The sequence below is a fragment of the Urocitellus parryii genome, chromosome 1 (assembly GCF_045843805.1).
Source record: "Urocitellus parryii isolate mUroPar1 chromosome 1, mUroPar1.hap1, whole genome shotgun sequence".
NCBI classification, from domain to species: Eukaryota; Metazoa; Chordata; class Mammalia; order Rodentia; family Sciuridae; genus Urocitellus; species Urocitellus parryii.
Window position 1 is genome coordinate 95,771,893 of NC_135531.1, and position 17,327 is coordinate 95,789,219.

Genomic DNA, 17,327 nt, shown 5'->3' on the forward strand with positions numbered 1-17,327 from the left:
TTTGGGGCTCCCGGTTACTATATGAAAATAGGTGGCTGTTTTTATTGGAAAACCCGCAGTCAGCTGCTCCCAGCACTTCACTCTAGTGGGAGGGAGAGAGGCTGGGATGGAAATCTGTGTTCAAAAGATGCAATACTTCGGAGATAAAAACAAAATCTAAGGGGCATAAAGTTTGTGAAAATGATTCTCTTTTGTTTAGAAAGATTTCCTTGTGTGATTTTCCATGGCTATCAATTATGATTCAAAGTGAGGCACCAAATGGCCCAAGGACAATTTGTCAACAGATAGTTTTCATTGTAGTAAATGGTGACTACATTTACGGTGGTGCACGCCTGTAATCCCAACGACTGGGGAGGCTGAGGCAGGAGGATCAGGAGTTCAAAGGCAGCCTTGGCAATGGTGAGGCGCTGAGATACTCAGTGAGACCCTGTCAGTGGTCTAACAAACAAAAATGGTGACCTGGCTTTTTCTTTGGAGAATGCCCAAATGTCAGTATTTGGAGTTCTTTCTCTGGGACCATGTTTCTTCACTGATAATCTTCCAACCCTGACCGTGTGGGGCAGGAGGAGAATTGGGGTGGGTAGACTATATTCCTAGGTGTAACAGTGCTCCACTTTATGCTTCAAACATAGCCATTGCTGCTCTGCCACTGCAACTGATTTTTAAAGTGGACATGTTTCTTTCTCTTCTCCTTCCAACCCCCCTAATCTCAGGGGAAACACATTACCTTCCTTCCCCATTCTAGGCAGATTTATCTGTCCTGGAGTGTACACCCACCATAGGAATGAAGTAATCCAGAGTTGGTAACGATATCAGAAGATCTCAGAATTGATTATCTCCCAAATTAACAAGTGAATTACAACTACAAAAGAGAATACATGGAATGTAGCCCTGAATCACCTCTTTAAAAGCCCATTTTTCCTCCTGATGGGCAGTTTCACAGTCTTTGGGACAGGAGTCCCCTGTGTTTCTCCTTGACTAGCAAAGCAATAAACCTTCTTTTTCCTTTTTCTCAAATCTGTGTTCTGGTTATTGGATTGGCATCAGGGACAAGAAACCAGCTTTCAGCAACAAATTTGGCACCCTAGATGGGACCTGAGATTATTATACAATCTTGAAGTTGATTTTGTTTGTCAAGGGTCAAGTATATAAAAGAGATTCTGTATGTATAGGCATGCATGCAGTTGCATGATAAGGGGTCTGAACCACCAGGAATGAAGTTGAAGGTGCCAAAAGGCACTGCTTCTGGTGTGCTAGGACAGCAGGATACCAGAAGAAAGGGTTGAAAAGATTTAATATTTTAAACCCAGTGCTGGCACTCCCAGCACCATTTCTCAGTCTGGCCTCAGGCAGCTGTAGATAATCTCACTGTGGGTCAAGGACACCAGGCCTAAACTGGAAAAAAAATTCTAGAAATCTTCCAGGGCTGTAGAAAAATGGCCAAAGAGAACCTGACCTCTGCTCTGCCTTCCAGCCCCTTTTGCCCCTGGCGGGTGGAGGCTAATGACCACAAAGATGTGGCAGTAATTCTAGCACAGTCAGTTTATGAGCTGGGGACAGGAATAGTCTCCCCTTTTAAGATCTGACAGGACACCTCATTTGGCCAGGGAATATCCATCACTGGGGAAAAGCCATTCTTGCTATAATAGTATTCCATCAAACTAATATGCCTGAGGAGATTGGCAAAATAAATAAATAACTGCACACAGAAAAGGAAAAAAAAAAAGGCCAACCTGTATTTGTAGTTAGCCTCTGCAAAGGGGTCTTAAAGGAATCCTAAAGAAAAAAAATGAAAAGGGCCTCTTCCATTGCATATCAATATGCCTAGTATAAGAGAAAGGCCCAAAAGAAGTCTCTGGGTACAATTGACAGGGGGTGGGGAGACTCACTTAAAGTGATAATGGTGAGGCAGACAGGTCAGTCTCAAAAATATCCTGTGCTTCAACCCCTTAAATGCAACCTGGGAATTTTTGAATATGCCAGATGGTCTGATCTCTCTCCTGGAATGAAATCTGCTGTGTAAATTACATGCACAGATAACATTCATAAGGACTATTTGAGAATATGAATTTAAGAAAGGATCCAAAACTAGAAAAGGTAAAAGACAGTTATAGATATGGAAATACATTTTAGTATGGAAATTAGAAGTTACAAGAAATGTGTCTAGATGAGAAAGTATTTTGTCTGGTAAAGCAATATTCTTGTGCTAAAGTCCCAGATAACAGAAAAAACTAAAGGTGTAAAGTTGTGAATAAGTAAGTCCTAAAAGGTTTGTGGAAGGTAAATCTCAAAAATTTGTGTTTGTGATTAAATTAGCTATAATTAGCACAGTCAGTTAAAATTATTTGATCTTTAATGTACTCATATGAAGCAAAGTCTAAAACATGGATCTGCTCCTATCTATCAAGTTATATAAGTTTATCAGCAAGATAACCAATAAGTGGCCTCCTTTATACATTGTATGTGATATAGAAGGGGCACACTGTCATTTGAAGACCTGTCTTATATCTGTTTACTTAGAGTAAGTCAATTTCTGATCATTAAAGTTGTTTCATAAATGTATAAGAGATTTAAAAAGCTATCCTTTGATTTTTGCTAGTCCTGCTAACCCATGCAGACCTGAATTCTAAATTCTACTTTAAAAGTCACCATACACTCTGAATTCTAAATTGTACTTTAAAAGTTAAACTTAGGGCTGGGGTTGTGGCTCCAGTGGTAGAGTGCTTGCCTCGCATGTGAGAAACCCTGGGTTCGATCCTCAGCACCACATAAAAATAAATAAACAAAATAAAGATATTGTGTCCATGTAAAACTAAAAAAGTATTAAAAAAAGTTAAACTTAGTTACATGTAAAGCTTAGGGGAGAACATTTTGCCAAGTTGATGTTCTCTAAGCTAAAATTATGTGTAGCAAAATTCTCATATTTGTATAAAATTTTTTAAAAATTGTTTGTATTTATTCATATCAGTTGATGTTTTATAGCTGTATGAAGTAACCTGTTGTAAGTTATGTAATGTTATGTCACTCTTCACACTGGAATTGGAATTTAAATGCATTTTCAAAGATAATAAGAACCTGATTTATTTAAAGGTGACATTGTAAAACATGAAAATATTCTGCTACCTTTTCCACAAAAGGGAAGTTAAAAGCTCTGTTAGCCTTTGTTTGATTCATTTTGAAATGCAATGTTGTATTGTGTTATTTGTGAAAAGCCCCACCTTACCTGAGATAAGGCTCTGTCTTCCACCTTATTCCATTTTAGAATGGCTCCAAAATAGACTAGACTTTAGTGCATTTACATTTGTGTTCAAAAGATTGATTTTGTGGTAAAGATTACTGTGATCTTAAACAGGGAATATAATGCATAACTAAGTAAAAGTTCAAGATTATAAAAGTAATTTTTCTTGGTTCATAGCTATTACACAACAGTTATAAACTTTATAACTGTTGTTGCCTGTGTTTTGCAGATATACTGTTTCAAAAGCAAAACACAACCTGAGTTAATTTGAGATAATAAGCCATCACCTACAAAATAGATAGTATATAATGCTGACTTCCAGTACTAATACTAATCCCAATTAAATGAAAGGGGTAACAATAAAATTATGGATATTGAAGTTATAACCTATTATTCCCTCTTCAAAACTGGTGAAACTGGCTTGCTAGGTATTTAAAACCAAAAACTTGGAGACCAAAGGCAAGGAAGTAAAAGAGCCAAGGAAAAAGCAGCCAACATTTTGGCCCTTGTTCTCTAAGATCAGCCAGGACCTAGAGAATGATGAGACCCCTCTCTGGGCCCTGCAACTCTGGTGATCTACTCATCTGTTGATCAGGAAGACTGAGAGGACCTTAGAGAACAGGAAGCCAGTCAGTGCACATTCTGCAAAGAAGAGGGTCATTAGAGATGAAAATGTTGCTTCCAAGAGAAGCCACCTATGGTCAGCCAGATACTGACCCATCCTGGCAGGTGGCACCACTGGTAGAGGAGAGCTAAAGGAGCCAAGAAGTTTCACACATGTCCCCAAGAGTGATCTCTGAGGAATCTCAGCTGACTCTTAAATAGTAGATAGAAACAAGGTCAGTTTTGACCAACTTGGTCTTAAACACCTGGCAGGAAAGTATAGCCTTAGCATAGTCCTACATGAACATTTAAAGGGAAAAACAATGGTTTATTTAAGTGAAACTTAAGATGAACACTTGTGTCGGTCCTACCAAAAGTAAGTATAGCTGGAGGCTATAAAGGAAGGGTTCTTGTGTGAGAGTGCCTCATAATGATGATCACAAAGGATTCTAGAGTCACAAGTTTATCCTGAGTTAATTTGAGCCTGATCTCATAAACTTACAAATCTTCTTAACTTTCTATATTGATAAAGTTGACTGTTTTTCACTGATATGATTATGAGTTACTGTCTTCATGGTTTTCAGAGACTGGCTGAAATACTAATTACTTTTGTGCTAAAGCTTATGAAAAAGTAATGCTTTGCTGTCTTGTTTGTTGTTATCAGGATCCCTGCTCTAGGTATGACTTGTCCAGTCACCGCCCATCTGCCACTGTGGACCTCTGGATTGCTCTGATGTTGAATGCCCTTGACTATCCACCCCTCACTTGATGGAGAATAAGGACTTTGAGTTACTATCCCCAACTCCACCCTCTTTCATCAAGAAGCAGTTTGGAGATGTCATCAACCATTTTTCCATAGAGATGGAATGTAGAAATTGACATGGGAAAATGTAACATTGGTCCACTTTATGCTTTGAATGTAGCCCTTGCTGCTCTGCCACTGCAACTGAATTTTTAAATGGACATGTTATTTCCCTTCCTCTCATCTCAGGGGAAACAGGATTACCTTTCTTCCCCATCCTAGACAGAATTTTGTCCTTGAGTACACACCCACCATAGAAATGAAGTACTCCGGACTTTGGGGATGGTACCAGAAGATCTCAGAAATGACTATCTCCCAAATTAACAAGTGAATTACAACCCCAGCAGAGAACATGTGGAATGTAGCCTTTGAATCATTTCTTTAAAACCTCCTATTCCTGCTGATGGGCAGAATCACAGCCTCTGGGATAGGAGTCCCCTATTTTCTCCTTTACTTGCAAAGCAATAAACCTTCTTTTTCCTTTTTCTCAAAACTGTCCTTGTTTTTGAACTGGCATCAGGGAAAAAGACCAAGCTTTCAGCAATGTAGATAGTGGTTTAATAACAAGGGAAAAAGGATAATATCCCTGCAGTAACCATATAGACTTTTACTTTATTCCTTTCTTAGATGCTTGTGCATCCGTCTTTATGTGTGCCTGTGTTTCCTGATTTTAGGCTTTCCTTGATTCGATTTTTTTCAGAAAATTAACTTTTTATCCTCTGTAGGATGGGGGGTAAATAGGGATCTTGGATCTCCTCAGCTCTGAGCATAAACTTCATTGAATCTCATGTCTCTGGCCTCACACCTTCATAACTTCCCTGGAATCTTCTGCTTAAAAATATATTGTCTCTCACAGGTACTATATAAAATGGATTTTTCTGTAGTGCAACTTCTCTGATGTCTGAATTCATTTAACTTTTTTCTCTCTGTTTTGGCATTCTGAAAATGTGTTTACATCTCTCATTTGCTGTTATTTCATATCCTGTTCCCTTTGTCCTTGTGTTACTAAAATCTTGGTCCTTGTCCCCAATGTCAATCCAATAATGGGGATATGGTTTTGAGAAAAAATAAAATGCATTGCTTTGCTAAAAAAGAAGAACTATGGGGGATTGATGCAGGTAACCTCATTTTTGATTGACCGTGTACTTAAACCATAAAAAACATACAAAACATCTAAATAGTTATTAAGTACTGACTACATTTGCAGCAGTCCGGCTGCAGCAAAATAACCGGGGGGTGACGAATAACTTGTGTACGTTGATACAGCAGGAATGGGAGCCGTTTATTGTAGGACAACAGAGCTATTTATACATTTTGCACAGCTTATCTTAAATACATCAGTCAACCAATAAGGAATCTCCACACTTAATGGCTCACTTTTGTTACTTTTCAAACCACTCCCTCTGGCATTTTGCCAGGCACCATCCAGACTTGTTTACGAACTCTAACTTTCCCCTGGCAAAATACCAGGTGTTATTTTGACTTGTTTACAGACCTTAACATACATTCAAGGCACTAAGTTAGCCTCTGAATTATTGTAATAAGTACCAAAAAGTAGCAGAAAATCTCCCTTTAAAGCTCCTGAAGAATAACAGTATAAAAAAAATACAAAATGCCTGATGAAATAAACAACTATATATTCACTGAGTAATTTAGAAATATTTTTGGCTGCTAGCAGTATGCCTTAAAATAAAGGGAGATTATTATCATGTCTATAATAAACATAAGAAAGTCTCTAAACACCATTTTTTTCCACTGTGTCTCTCTGATCAAGAACACACAGATGCTCCAAGTGATACCAATATCAAATATTATATCTTGACCTGAAAAGCTGAAGTCCTTTCATCTATCCATCCATTTCACCTACTTTTTCTATTTAACTTAGCTTATTTTTAATAAACTTTACATACATGTATTACTTATGTATTTACATATAATTAATCATCCCCAAACTTAATGGCATTAAAAAACAATAAACATTTATATCACATAGTTCCTGTGGGTCCAAACTTCCAGAGCAGTTTCTTTTGAATGGGAGATTTTATTTCAGACCACTCTTACACTTCATCCTATTTCTAAGCAGCAAAATACCTGTGTCAGTTATCTCCTACTAAATAAGAAATTACTCAAAAATGAAGTGATATAAAATAATAACCACTTAGAACTCACAGTTTCTGTGGGTTGGAAATTCAGATGAATAAAGAAAATGTGACATATATATACTCAGCAATAAAGAAGAATGAAATGATGGCATTTGTCAGTAAATGAAATTGGAGACTATCATGCTAAGTGAAATAAGGCAGACCCAGAAAGTCAAAGGTTCAATGTTTAGCTAGGTATTTCTCTTTTTTATTAGTTCTTTTTAGTTGTACCTAGTTTTAGGATTTATTTTTATGTAATTATAACAGCATGGGATATAATTTGCTCTAATTTAGTCCCCTTCTACCCCTCCCCTTCTTTCCTCTGTTCCCTTCCTTTTACTGATTTTTCTGCTATTTACTTAATATTCTTTTTAAAATTAGTGCCTTGCAAATATATATCAAGGTGTGATTCACTGTGGTATATTCATATATGTACATAAGAAAGTTAGGTTAGATTCATTCCACTATTCTTCCCTTTTCTTGTCCATCCTCCCTGCCCATCAATCCCTTTCCTCTTCTGATCTGTCTCCATTTTGATGAAATTCTCCCACACCTTTTCTTTTTTTCTTTCCCCCCCCCCCTTTTTCCTCCTTATTTTGGATTAGTTTTCATAAAGCAAAGAAAACATTCAACCTTTGACCTTCTGGGTCTGCCTTATTTCACTTAGCATGATAGTCTCCAGTTTCATTCACTTACTGACAAATGCCATCATTTCATTCTTCTTTATTGCTGAGTATATATGTCACATTTTCTTTATTCATCTGTTAATGGGCACCTAGGTTTGTTGCATGGTTTGATTACTGTGAATTGTGCTGCCATAAATATTGATGTGGCTGCAACCCTATAGTATATTAATTTTAGATCATTGAAACTTATATGAAGGGGTGAGATATTAGGTAGGTATTTCTGAGTTGGGGTTCTTTCATGAGGTTCCAGTCAAGATGTAAAATGGGGTTGAAGCCATCTAAAGGCTTGACCAAGGCTGGACAATCTGATTATAAGATGGCTCACTTACATGACTGAAAAGTCCTAGAGGTTAGCAAGAAGACCTCAGTCACCACTGAGGCCTCTCTATAGGGCCACTTGAGTATCCACATGACATTATGGTTGATATCCCCTGGAATGAGTGATCATAAAGACAGTGAGACAAAAGTCACATGTTCATGACCTAGCCTTGCAAGTTAGACATCACTCTTCCTACTTCTTACTGGATACTCAGGACATTGATATTAAATCTAGGGGATTACACAAGGACCTTAATACAAGGAGGCAAGACTCAATAGAAGCCATCTTGGAGAACTAGCAATCACAGTACCTATGAAGAATTAAAAGGAAACAAATAGATCTAAGAGAAGACTGGATAGAATGTGGGAAAAGAAAAATCTCCATGAGAAGGAGCTTTCAGCTCTTCAGTTCAAGATGTAATATTTAATATTGGTATTACTTGGAGCATCTGTGTGTTCTTGAGCAGAGAGATCAGTGGAAAACACGTATTAGGATTCAGGCTTCAATTGAATAAGGAGAATAGGCATTCAGGGGAAGCAATGTGGGAAACTGAAGTAAACCCAAAATGTTACCCTCTCTACCAAAAATATATGATTCTGATTTTAAGAACATTCATGACAAGTTATTTTTTTCTGGTTAGGAATGGTTTCTTAGATGCTTAGGAAAAACCTTGTTAAGATAATATATTATAAAGAAGAATGAGATATGCACAGGGCCCAAATTAACAAATATATGAAGAACAGGAAATATGCAAGAGAAGAGCATGTACATGGTAGAATAACAGATTGCAAAAGTGTGTATATTCCAAGTTAATACTGGACTGTTTTCCCCCACCTCTCTTTTTTCTTTTGTAGTACTGGAGATTAAACCCAGGTTAAACCCAGGACCTTGTAAATGCTGGGCAAGCATTCTACCAGTGTGTTGAATCTCCCAGTCCTTGGTTTTGTTCTTCTCTCAAATTAGTACAGTACCTTACTTTGTCCTCTGAATTTAGCTATTTATATACTGAGGAGAGAGAGACATCTAATGTTTCCCCTTTGGTTCTCCTTCAAGAGTAACACTATAGAGATATTGCTCATATCCTGGGCAAGGAAAAGAATAGGAGTTTTAAAATAAATATCCTACATCTGATAATTATGGGAGCTAAGACACAAGCTACAACAGGAAAAATAAACTGAAGCAGAGATGTTAGGAAATGTGAAAGGAAAAAAATGAAAATGGCTGAGTTGATACTGACCCTGCAGTAGTCTTATTCTGCTGAGCATTCTTTCTGGGATCCTATGTGCATCTGTAAGGAAACAAGTCTTTCTTGTGAATAAAAATGAAGAAGTTCAGAATAGCACTCTCAGGACATGTCTCTTAAAGTAGAATATATTTAATTTGAAGGTTAGAGAGTGGGGTCATATGCTTCAAATGCATTGCTAGTTATAAAGTGATATATGGTATATATGATATATGGCAAGGCCTTTTAATTTTTGAGTAATTGTTCAAAACCTAAATAGAACACCATACAACTTATTTGACGGAACAATTTAGAAAAGGAAGAGCAATACATTCACCATCTTCTTGTGATCTCCAGAGTGCAAACAGTGAAACTTTGAGATCAAAAGGAGTCCATATACCCATAATTACAGGTAAATGTAAATGACAATATGTCCCAGTTAAATTAAGCAAATCTATATTGAAGAAAAATGTTACATTGGAACTATCCCCCAATAGCCAAGGTCAGTGATCAGTATGGGGGCATTATTATTAGGAAAACAGTCTGTACCTCCATTGAATTGTCATACATAGTTATACAAATAATAGAGATCAAGTTCCATGATAAACATTTGACTAAATAGCTGAGCCTGGGAAGAATAGATCTCAGCATATGCTATAACATTACTCAAGGCAGTAGGGAATCTTAAGCTATAGAAAGCACTTTTCCCTGAATATCTTCCAGAGCATACCCACCAGAAAACAATGGCAAAGTAGTTTCCCACTTTTTAGTGAATACCACCACCCTCAACAAGATGAAACATCCAAATCACATACTTCTAGCAATTAAATTGAGTGGTCAGATAAAGTTAACAGAAAAAGTAAGGTTTGAGCTGAGACCAATGGCAGAAAGTTATCCATGAAACTATCTGGAAACTGTTCCAATAAAAGGAACTCTTAATTGCTAAAACTCTGGCAGGAAAGGGGTTGGCATATGAAACATAGAAGCCCATTGTGGTTGCTATGCAGTGCATGTTTCTACTTAGTCCATGTTTCCACTTAGAATTCTTACTAGAGGCATACATATGAATGAATATTTATTGCAGTATTCTGTGCATTAACAAACTAAAAAATAAATGACTTAAATAACTATCAATAGGGAGTGGATAACAGTAAGAAAAACTATATTGTGAAATAGAGAATTATACATGTTGATAAGAATATATAACATATTAAGTTGCAGAATATAATACTTATCACAATATGTTTGCATCACAAAAGTATATATATGTAATTAATTGTATACATGAAATAAATGGATGGAATAATACATATCAAAATGTTAAAGAGTAGTTTACCTTAGAAAGTTGATATGAGAAGAATGTTAGTGATTTTTTATAGAATCTATTATTTAAAATTTTAAGAGTCTCATTTTAGTATTTTAAAAGAGTAATTTTAAAAATGTTCTTCAAAACATCTGTTCATAAACACAGGAATACTGAAAACTGTAGTTCTACTGTATACCATACTGATTAAGCCAAGTAATTTGTGAGAAAAGTTAGTCTCTTACAGTAACTCAATATTTACTTGGTTCCCAGTCTTCAACTAAGTCATTCTCTTTTGAAATTTTTGTAACAGATAATTACTCATCATGGAGGTTTTTTATTTAAATGCTAATGCAAAGCTGTTCAAAATAAATCAAATAAACGATATAGTTATGGTAGTAACTTGAGCCAATGTATTTATACTACAGATATATTTGAAGGAAACTTCATTTCTGCTATAGTAATTTATAAGCTTATTTAGAAAATTACCTAAATTTGAAATCAATCAACCATATATAAATAGCTGTTTCTTCAAACACTTTTCTACTGTTTAAGTCACTCTTTAACTCAAATAATTATTAAATACCTGTTATGGTTCATGCCATAATGAATAGACAATAAAGTTTCCTTTTATTTTTCACTTACTGTATTCCAGGCATTACTCTATTGTTCACTTAACATATTCCAGGTATTAAGTAAGTCCTCTATATGATTAACAGTCAGTGACCCTACAGCCCTATGAGGTAGGTAATATTATCATCTCCATTTTAGACATAAGAAAATTGAGACAAATAGATTAAGTTGCCCAAGATCCACAACTAATAGATCACTGAGCTGGGATAATAATATGTAGGTACTACATCTCTTTTTTAAAAATATACATTTTTTTAGTTGTAGTTGACACAATACCTTTATCTGTTCATTTTTATGTGGTATTTTTGAACCCAATGCCTCACATATGCTAGGCGAACACTCTACCACCAAGCCATAACCCCGGCCCCTAGGTACTACATCTCTTAACCTTAAGATTTTAATCTCTGTATTATACTTTAGTAAGTTAACTGTGACTAATAGGATACTTAAAAAAGAATGGCTTTGCCATATGCCAGTAAAATGGATGTATCTGGAGACTATCATGCTAAGTGAAATAAGCAAAAAACCAAAAGTCAAATGTTTTCACTGATATGTGGAAACTAAACCACAATAAAGGGGAGAGGGGAAGAAGTTCAGTAGATTAAAGGGAAATGAAAGGAAGGGAGGGGAATAGAAAAGAGTAGAATAAATCCAACAGTTTTGGGCTGGGTTGTAGCTCAGTGACAGAGTGTTTACCTAGCATGTGTAAGGAACTGACTGGGTTCAATCCTTAGCACCACATTTAAAAAAAAAAAAAAAAGGACTGGGGATATAGCTCAGTTGGTACAGTGTTTGCCTCACATGCACAAGGCCCTGAGTTCAATCCCCAGTGCCACAAAAATAAGTAAATAAACAAATACAATAAAGGCAAACTATAAAACTAGAAAGAAAATGTTTTAAATCTAACAATTTTCCTATGTACACATATGAACATACCTATGTGAATTCCGCCACTATGCCCACCCACAATGGGATCCTAATTAGAATAAGATATAGTTCATGCTTGTATAATTTTATCAAAATGGATTCTACTTCCATGTCTAATTAAGAACCAATAAAAATAAAAGAATTATTGAAACAAAGATTTAAAAAATTAAAACATGTCTCTCAGTGAATTTATACAGTATTGGGGGATATGAGCAACAGGTTAACTTACATTTTACTATGAAAAGTGCATGCTAGAGTACGCATGGGATTATAGTTACTAAATGTGAGAAACATCCACATCCATATCCAGTGTTGTGCAATGACTAAAAGTGGGAAGCACAGAGTACAGGCAAAGCCACAAGAGTCACTTAAACTAGATATGAGGTCAAGAAAAACTTGCTGTATAGTTGAGACTCAGAGTCTTCCAGGTAGAGTAAACCACCTTGTTAAAAGGCACTCAGGTCCAGGTGAGGAAGAGTAAAAACTCCTTGAAAAAAAATGTAACTAGGTTCAGGATGGATTAACAGTATAGTAAAGGCTGAAGAGGTAAGTGGAAAATTCATAATCTTACACATTTTCTTAAGAGACATAAAACTTCAACCTGAGAGCAAAAATGTACCACCCAAGATTTCAGACATGGAAATGACATGATTAAATGTTAGAAAGATCATTTGGGGCCAAGGATGTGCAATAGTGTAAGCCTGCAATCCCAGCTCCTCAGGAGGCTAAGGCAGGAAGCTCATTAGTTGGAGGCCAGCCTGGGCATCAGCAAGATTCTGACTCAAAAATTTAAAAAGCTGGGGATGAGAGACATAGCTTCATAATTGAGTGCCTGCCTAACATGTGAGGTCCTGGGTTCAATCCCTAGTACTGGGAGGGGGGGGGGAGCAGATGGTAAAGTGTTTATACACACACACAGGAAGCTATTGTCATTTACTAGGCAAGAGACAAAATGGCTTGAAATAAGACAATAGCAGTGTGATTGAATGGCTAAATGCTCTTTATAAAGAGGGAAAGGCAGAAGTCAAACCTTATAGCCCAAATTTCTAGATTCAACAGTTGGGGATGATGGTAGTGGCATTTATTTTCACTGAAATACAAGAAGGGCAAGTTTTCAGGAAAAGATGAGTTCTGTTTTGAAAATGTAGAGTTGCAATACCTGAATGATACTTTCATGTGATTCCAGTAAACAGTTGAATATACTAAATCTGAAGCTCAGAAGAGATCAGGCTTAGAAATGTGGATTTGAGAATCAGCAGTTAATAACTGAACAGTGAGATCAGTAGGCTATTCTGTTAATGTAACCAGCATCTTTTCAATTTTGATGAAACTTAGCTGTCACTGAGTCATAGGAACTTTCTTGAGATCTTGATAATTATCTGATAAAAGATCCACTGGAAAGCCAAGTAAGATAGTAAGGTTTCCTATGTTATCTTATTAAATAGTAGCAAATTACCTAGATGTACTAAAATTGGAATTTGTCTCCTACCACAGTAGCATGTTAAGAAAATCTGCTTTTTATTATTTTCAAACAAGAAAAATTCCAAAACCTAAATATTGAGGGAAATCTTATTTAAGCATCCATTCTATATTGAAGTCTTAAACTTGTAAAAAAAATTTTTGGTAAAACAAAATGATGATCAGCTGTGAGAAAAATTACCCCTGTGAAAGTTCCAAATATCAGCAATTATGATTATAGACTTGAAGTCTGGTTAATTTTTTTTTTTTTTTTGTAGTTCTGGAGATCAAGCACAGGGCCTTGTGCATGCATGTGAGGCAAACACTCTACTAACTGAGCTATATTCCCTTCCCTGGTTAAATTATTTTTAAAAACACCTCATCACTAATGGTTCCTGACAAACAGAAAATTTAAATGAGCCTAAACATACTTACTTCAACACATCCACTAAGGCTTTTTATATACCAACCTGTCAGAAATGTAACAATTCCACATTTTATCACTGATTTTTTCCAATATAGCTCTGAAGAAGAGGCTTTTGAGATTGGCAAATTTAAGTGAATATGAAAATTAAGAAAATTTGATTACCAGACCACTGTACTTACTTCTTCGTGGGCAATTTTGATGAAACAACTTTATCCCTTTAGTTATCATATTAAATAATAGAAGGAATTAAATTGAAAAGAATTAGGAATAGAATCTTAGTCCCCACCAATGGAACTGTTCATTAGACTGTCATTGCTTTGTTTACAGTATTATATGGAGATAAGCTTAAGGTTAGTGCTTTTTGAAAAGGGCAGAAACAAACCTGCATCTATAAAAATTAGGATAGTTTACGAAAGCTATTTACCTATGTTCCCCAACTCCATATGTAACAGGTGTATTGGAACCTTATAAAGCAGATGGTGTTTCCCAATTTCTTTGCCCCTACAACATTCCTTTTTCTGAAAACCCAACAGAACTGCTTCTTTACCTGCAAAATAGGATCACATTCTTCAGTCCTTAAACTCCACCAAGAACCCACCTTGATTCCCACCATCCATGAAAGAACAAGATACATTATAACATGAAAATTAGTTGCTTTTATTTACTATTAGAAACAATTTTATGAAAATGACTTGCATCCCTTCATGTGAGGAATTGCTTTAAGAAGCTAAGAAAATAGGTAATGTATAAAAAACATATGTAAATAGCTGCCAACAGATCAATTTCTTCCTATTGATCTCAGATAGCAAAAGAGAAAATAACAGCTTCTGTAAAATAAACAGGAGCAAGTCCTGCAAATGAAACTATGATTAAAGCTAAATTGTTCAAATCACTGATTTTATGACTTTCCAAAAGCAACTGTCTATGCAATCTTACTTCCTAAAGAATAAACACATAGCAAAGTAGCTCTTAAAAAAAAAAAAAACTTCTGAGATAATTCAACATAACTTCTAACATTAGAGGGAATGGGAAGTACTGAAAAGTCTTAATAACCAAATGATGAAACCAAGACCTTCCAGTCTCAGGACTGAAATTAAGTATCAATACTCTTCATCACTTCTCTAAAAGTGATTCTAGTTCTTCTTGCAAAGAACTAAGCTGCTCCTTTTCTCGGTCTTCCTTTTGTTTGAGTTCATCTAACACAGCCTGGAACCTGTTCTTGAGAGCTAGGTTTTCCACTTTCATGATGAGATCCTCTTGTCGTTTTGCTCTGTCCTGGGTCTCTTGGAGCTTGCCTTTCATGTTATCAATCTGTTTCTGAATTCCCATAACCAGTTGATTGGTTCCTTCATTTTCTTGATGTTGTTCATCTGATTCATTTAGCTTATCCTGTAGCTGTCTCTCCAGATCTTCTTCAGTGTCAATGATGTTTATATCTTCTTCATCTTGATGTTGTGTCTCATCTTCATCTTCACTGCTACTGCTGAGATCATTGAATATCTCTCGAAGCTCATCATGTTCCAATGAGTCATGGCCCTGTCTATGGCCAGACATTCCTGGAGAGGAGATATCAAGGCCTTGATTTTCTGTCTCTTTTGTTTCATCTTCAGCAATTATTTCCCAACGAGTACTGACAGCTTCAGCATCTGTACTCAGCAACCGCTTCACTTCTTTTTCCACATCTGGAGATTCAATATACTTCTTCTTTGCTGTCTTCCGGAACCTTCTCTTTCTGACATTTTTCAGTGGCAGAGTAATTCCATGGTTCCAGACAAACTTTTTCTCTTTGTCCTTATCTTTTTTCTTGTTTGCTTTGGGATCAGTAGTAGCAACTGGTTCTTCCACAGGAGGATACAGGTCACCATCAACTGTGGATACAAGCATCTGACAGATATCAGCTGTCTTGTAAAAGGTTTTCTTGTCAATGGTTTTCAAGCTTTCCATAACACACGGCAGATCTACCAATTTTGAGGCCAATGGAACCCGGTCCACTCTAACAATTCCATGACGGCCATCGGGGTGTAACTCAATTGTCAGTCTGTCCTTGAGGTTGACATGGCCAGACTGTACTGCTCTCCTCACTGTAGAGGCGTATTCTGGAGGTAGGCGTAAGATAAACTGGCTCTCTAGTTCATGAGGAGCGTCATCTTTGCTCTTACTCATCTTTACTTCTTTGTGGCTCACTTCTCCTCTAATAAACACTTGCTGCACTAAAAAGTTCCAGCTACTGCAACTGTTAAAAAGATCAGTGTGTTATGAACTGAAATCTTTAATTACAAGAGTTCTAAGTAGAAAAGCAGCTAAGCAGAATAGCAAACAAGCGTCTCAGTTGACTTAATAAGCCACAAGTCTTTTCTCTAAGGTAATAAGAGCACGGGTTGTTATTGACACTTTGGCTTATTCACAAACTTAAGTCTATTAGATGCAATGCCAAGTTCCAACCTCTAGATGCCGCTGCCGGACAATGCAGACAGAGCAAGCAAGACAGCAAGCAGAAAGCAAATGGCGGCTCCCGCGGAGTGGATTTTCGGCACAGAAAGCAAGGCCCAGCAAACAATCCCAATCCACAAACTCTCCCGGAATAAAAAATATTCAAAAAGCGGGGTGCAGTGAGCTTTCTTTGCCTCGGGTACTTACAATCCACTGCTGATTACACATTCAGCTTCTCTGCCCGGAGCGAAGCGAAAGAGGAAGCAGATGGGAGCAAAGCGCCAGCGGCTCTGAGCAGCAAAGCGTCCGGGAGCCAAGCGTCTCCTTTTCGATCTCTTTGTACTTCCTGCTGCTTGGCAAAGTGATCCGCTACAGATTAACGGTGAAAGGAGCTCTAACAAGCTGCGCGAAATCTCGCTTAAAGCCGCTGCTCTAAGCACCACGCTCAGCACTTCAGCAACCCCCGGTACGCAGCGGCGGAGAAGGAAGCGCTACGTCACGGCGCGGGGCGGGAGGCGGCTGATTGACAGCTCGGCCCAAGCGGAAGTATCTGCTGCCTCAGCGAGCGCAGGCGCAATGACGCTGTCCTGCGCAATCTCGTCTATTCGCGAGAAAACTTAAGGGCAGAAAATGACTTTAGAAGAGGCTTGGTTTGGAAAATAAAAGATGTCTGTTCCAAGAAAGACAAATTTGCTCCCCGCTAGGTCAGCACTTTTACCGAATCGCCGTGGGGCAGAATAGCTTCCAGTCTTCCGGATGATTACCGGAGATAGGGGATTCTTGCAGAAAGCATCTTTGCTACTGGAAACATCTCAGATCCTCCCTTGGGTGTATCCAATCTGGTGCAGTACAAGAATTTGTAACTAACCACAAAATGGATTTTAAAGTGCCTGAACCAATGGAGTGATGAGGATTTGCTACCTACTATATGATTCTATATGTCTGTATTTTCTTAATTTTGAAATTGCCTGGAGGGGAACTAAGCCTCTAGGTTTATTTCTGTTTTGGAGGACTCCAAAGGACCAAAGGTGATTTTTCTTTTTAATGTGCTTGATTGAGCTATAAATGTAAACAGAGAAGTAAGTGTTCTTTGGGAAGCAGAGGTTCATTAAGGACAGAATTGTCTGATAGAAGGTCT

At 37.1% G+C, this 17,327-nt stretch overlaps 1 protein-coding gene across 1 annotated transcript; it reads right to left on the bottom strand.

Annotated features, from left to right (window-relative positions):
- Positions 1 to 14,392: 14,392 nt before the first annotated feature.
- On the bottom strand, positions 14,393 to 16,679 carry Taf7 (TATA-box binding protein associated factor 7). Its single transcript, XM_026384360.2, has 2 exons — positions 16,397 to 16,679; positions 14,393 to 15,992 (listed from the first exon to the last, which is right to left on the bottom strand). The coding sequence occupies exon 2, from the start codon at positions 15,920 to 15,922 to the stop codon at positions 14,873 to 14,875; it is 1,050 nt and encodes a 349-aa protein (XP_026240145.1). The 5' UTR covers positions 15,923 to 15,992; positions 16,397 to 16,679; the 3' UTR covers positions 14,393 to 14,872.
- Between the last annotated feature and the right edge of the window lie 648 nt (positions 16,680 to 17,327).

Excerpts from the sequence above, each read along its gene's own strand:
- Taf7 (XM_026384360.2), bottom strand. The coding sequence starts at position 15,922 with ATGAGTAAGAGCAAAGATGACGCTCCTCATGAACTAGAGAGCCAGTTT.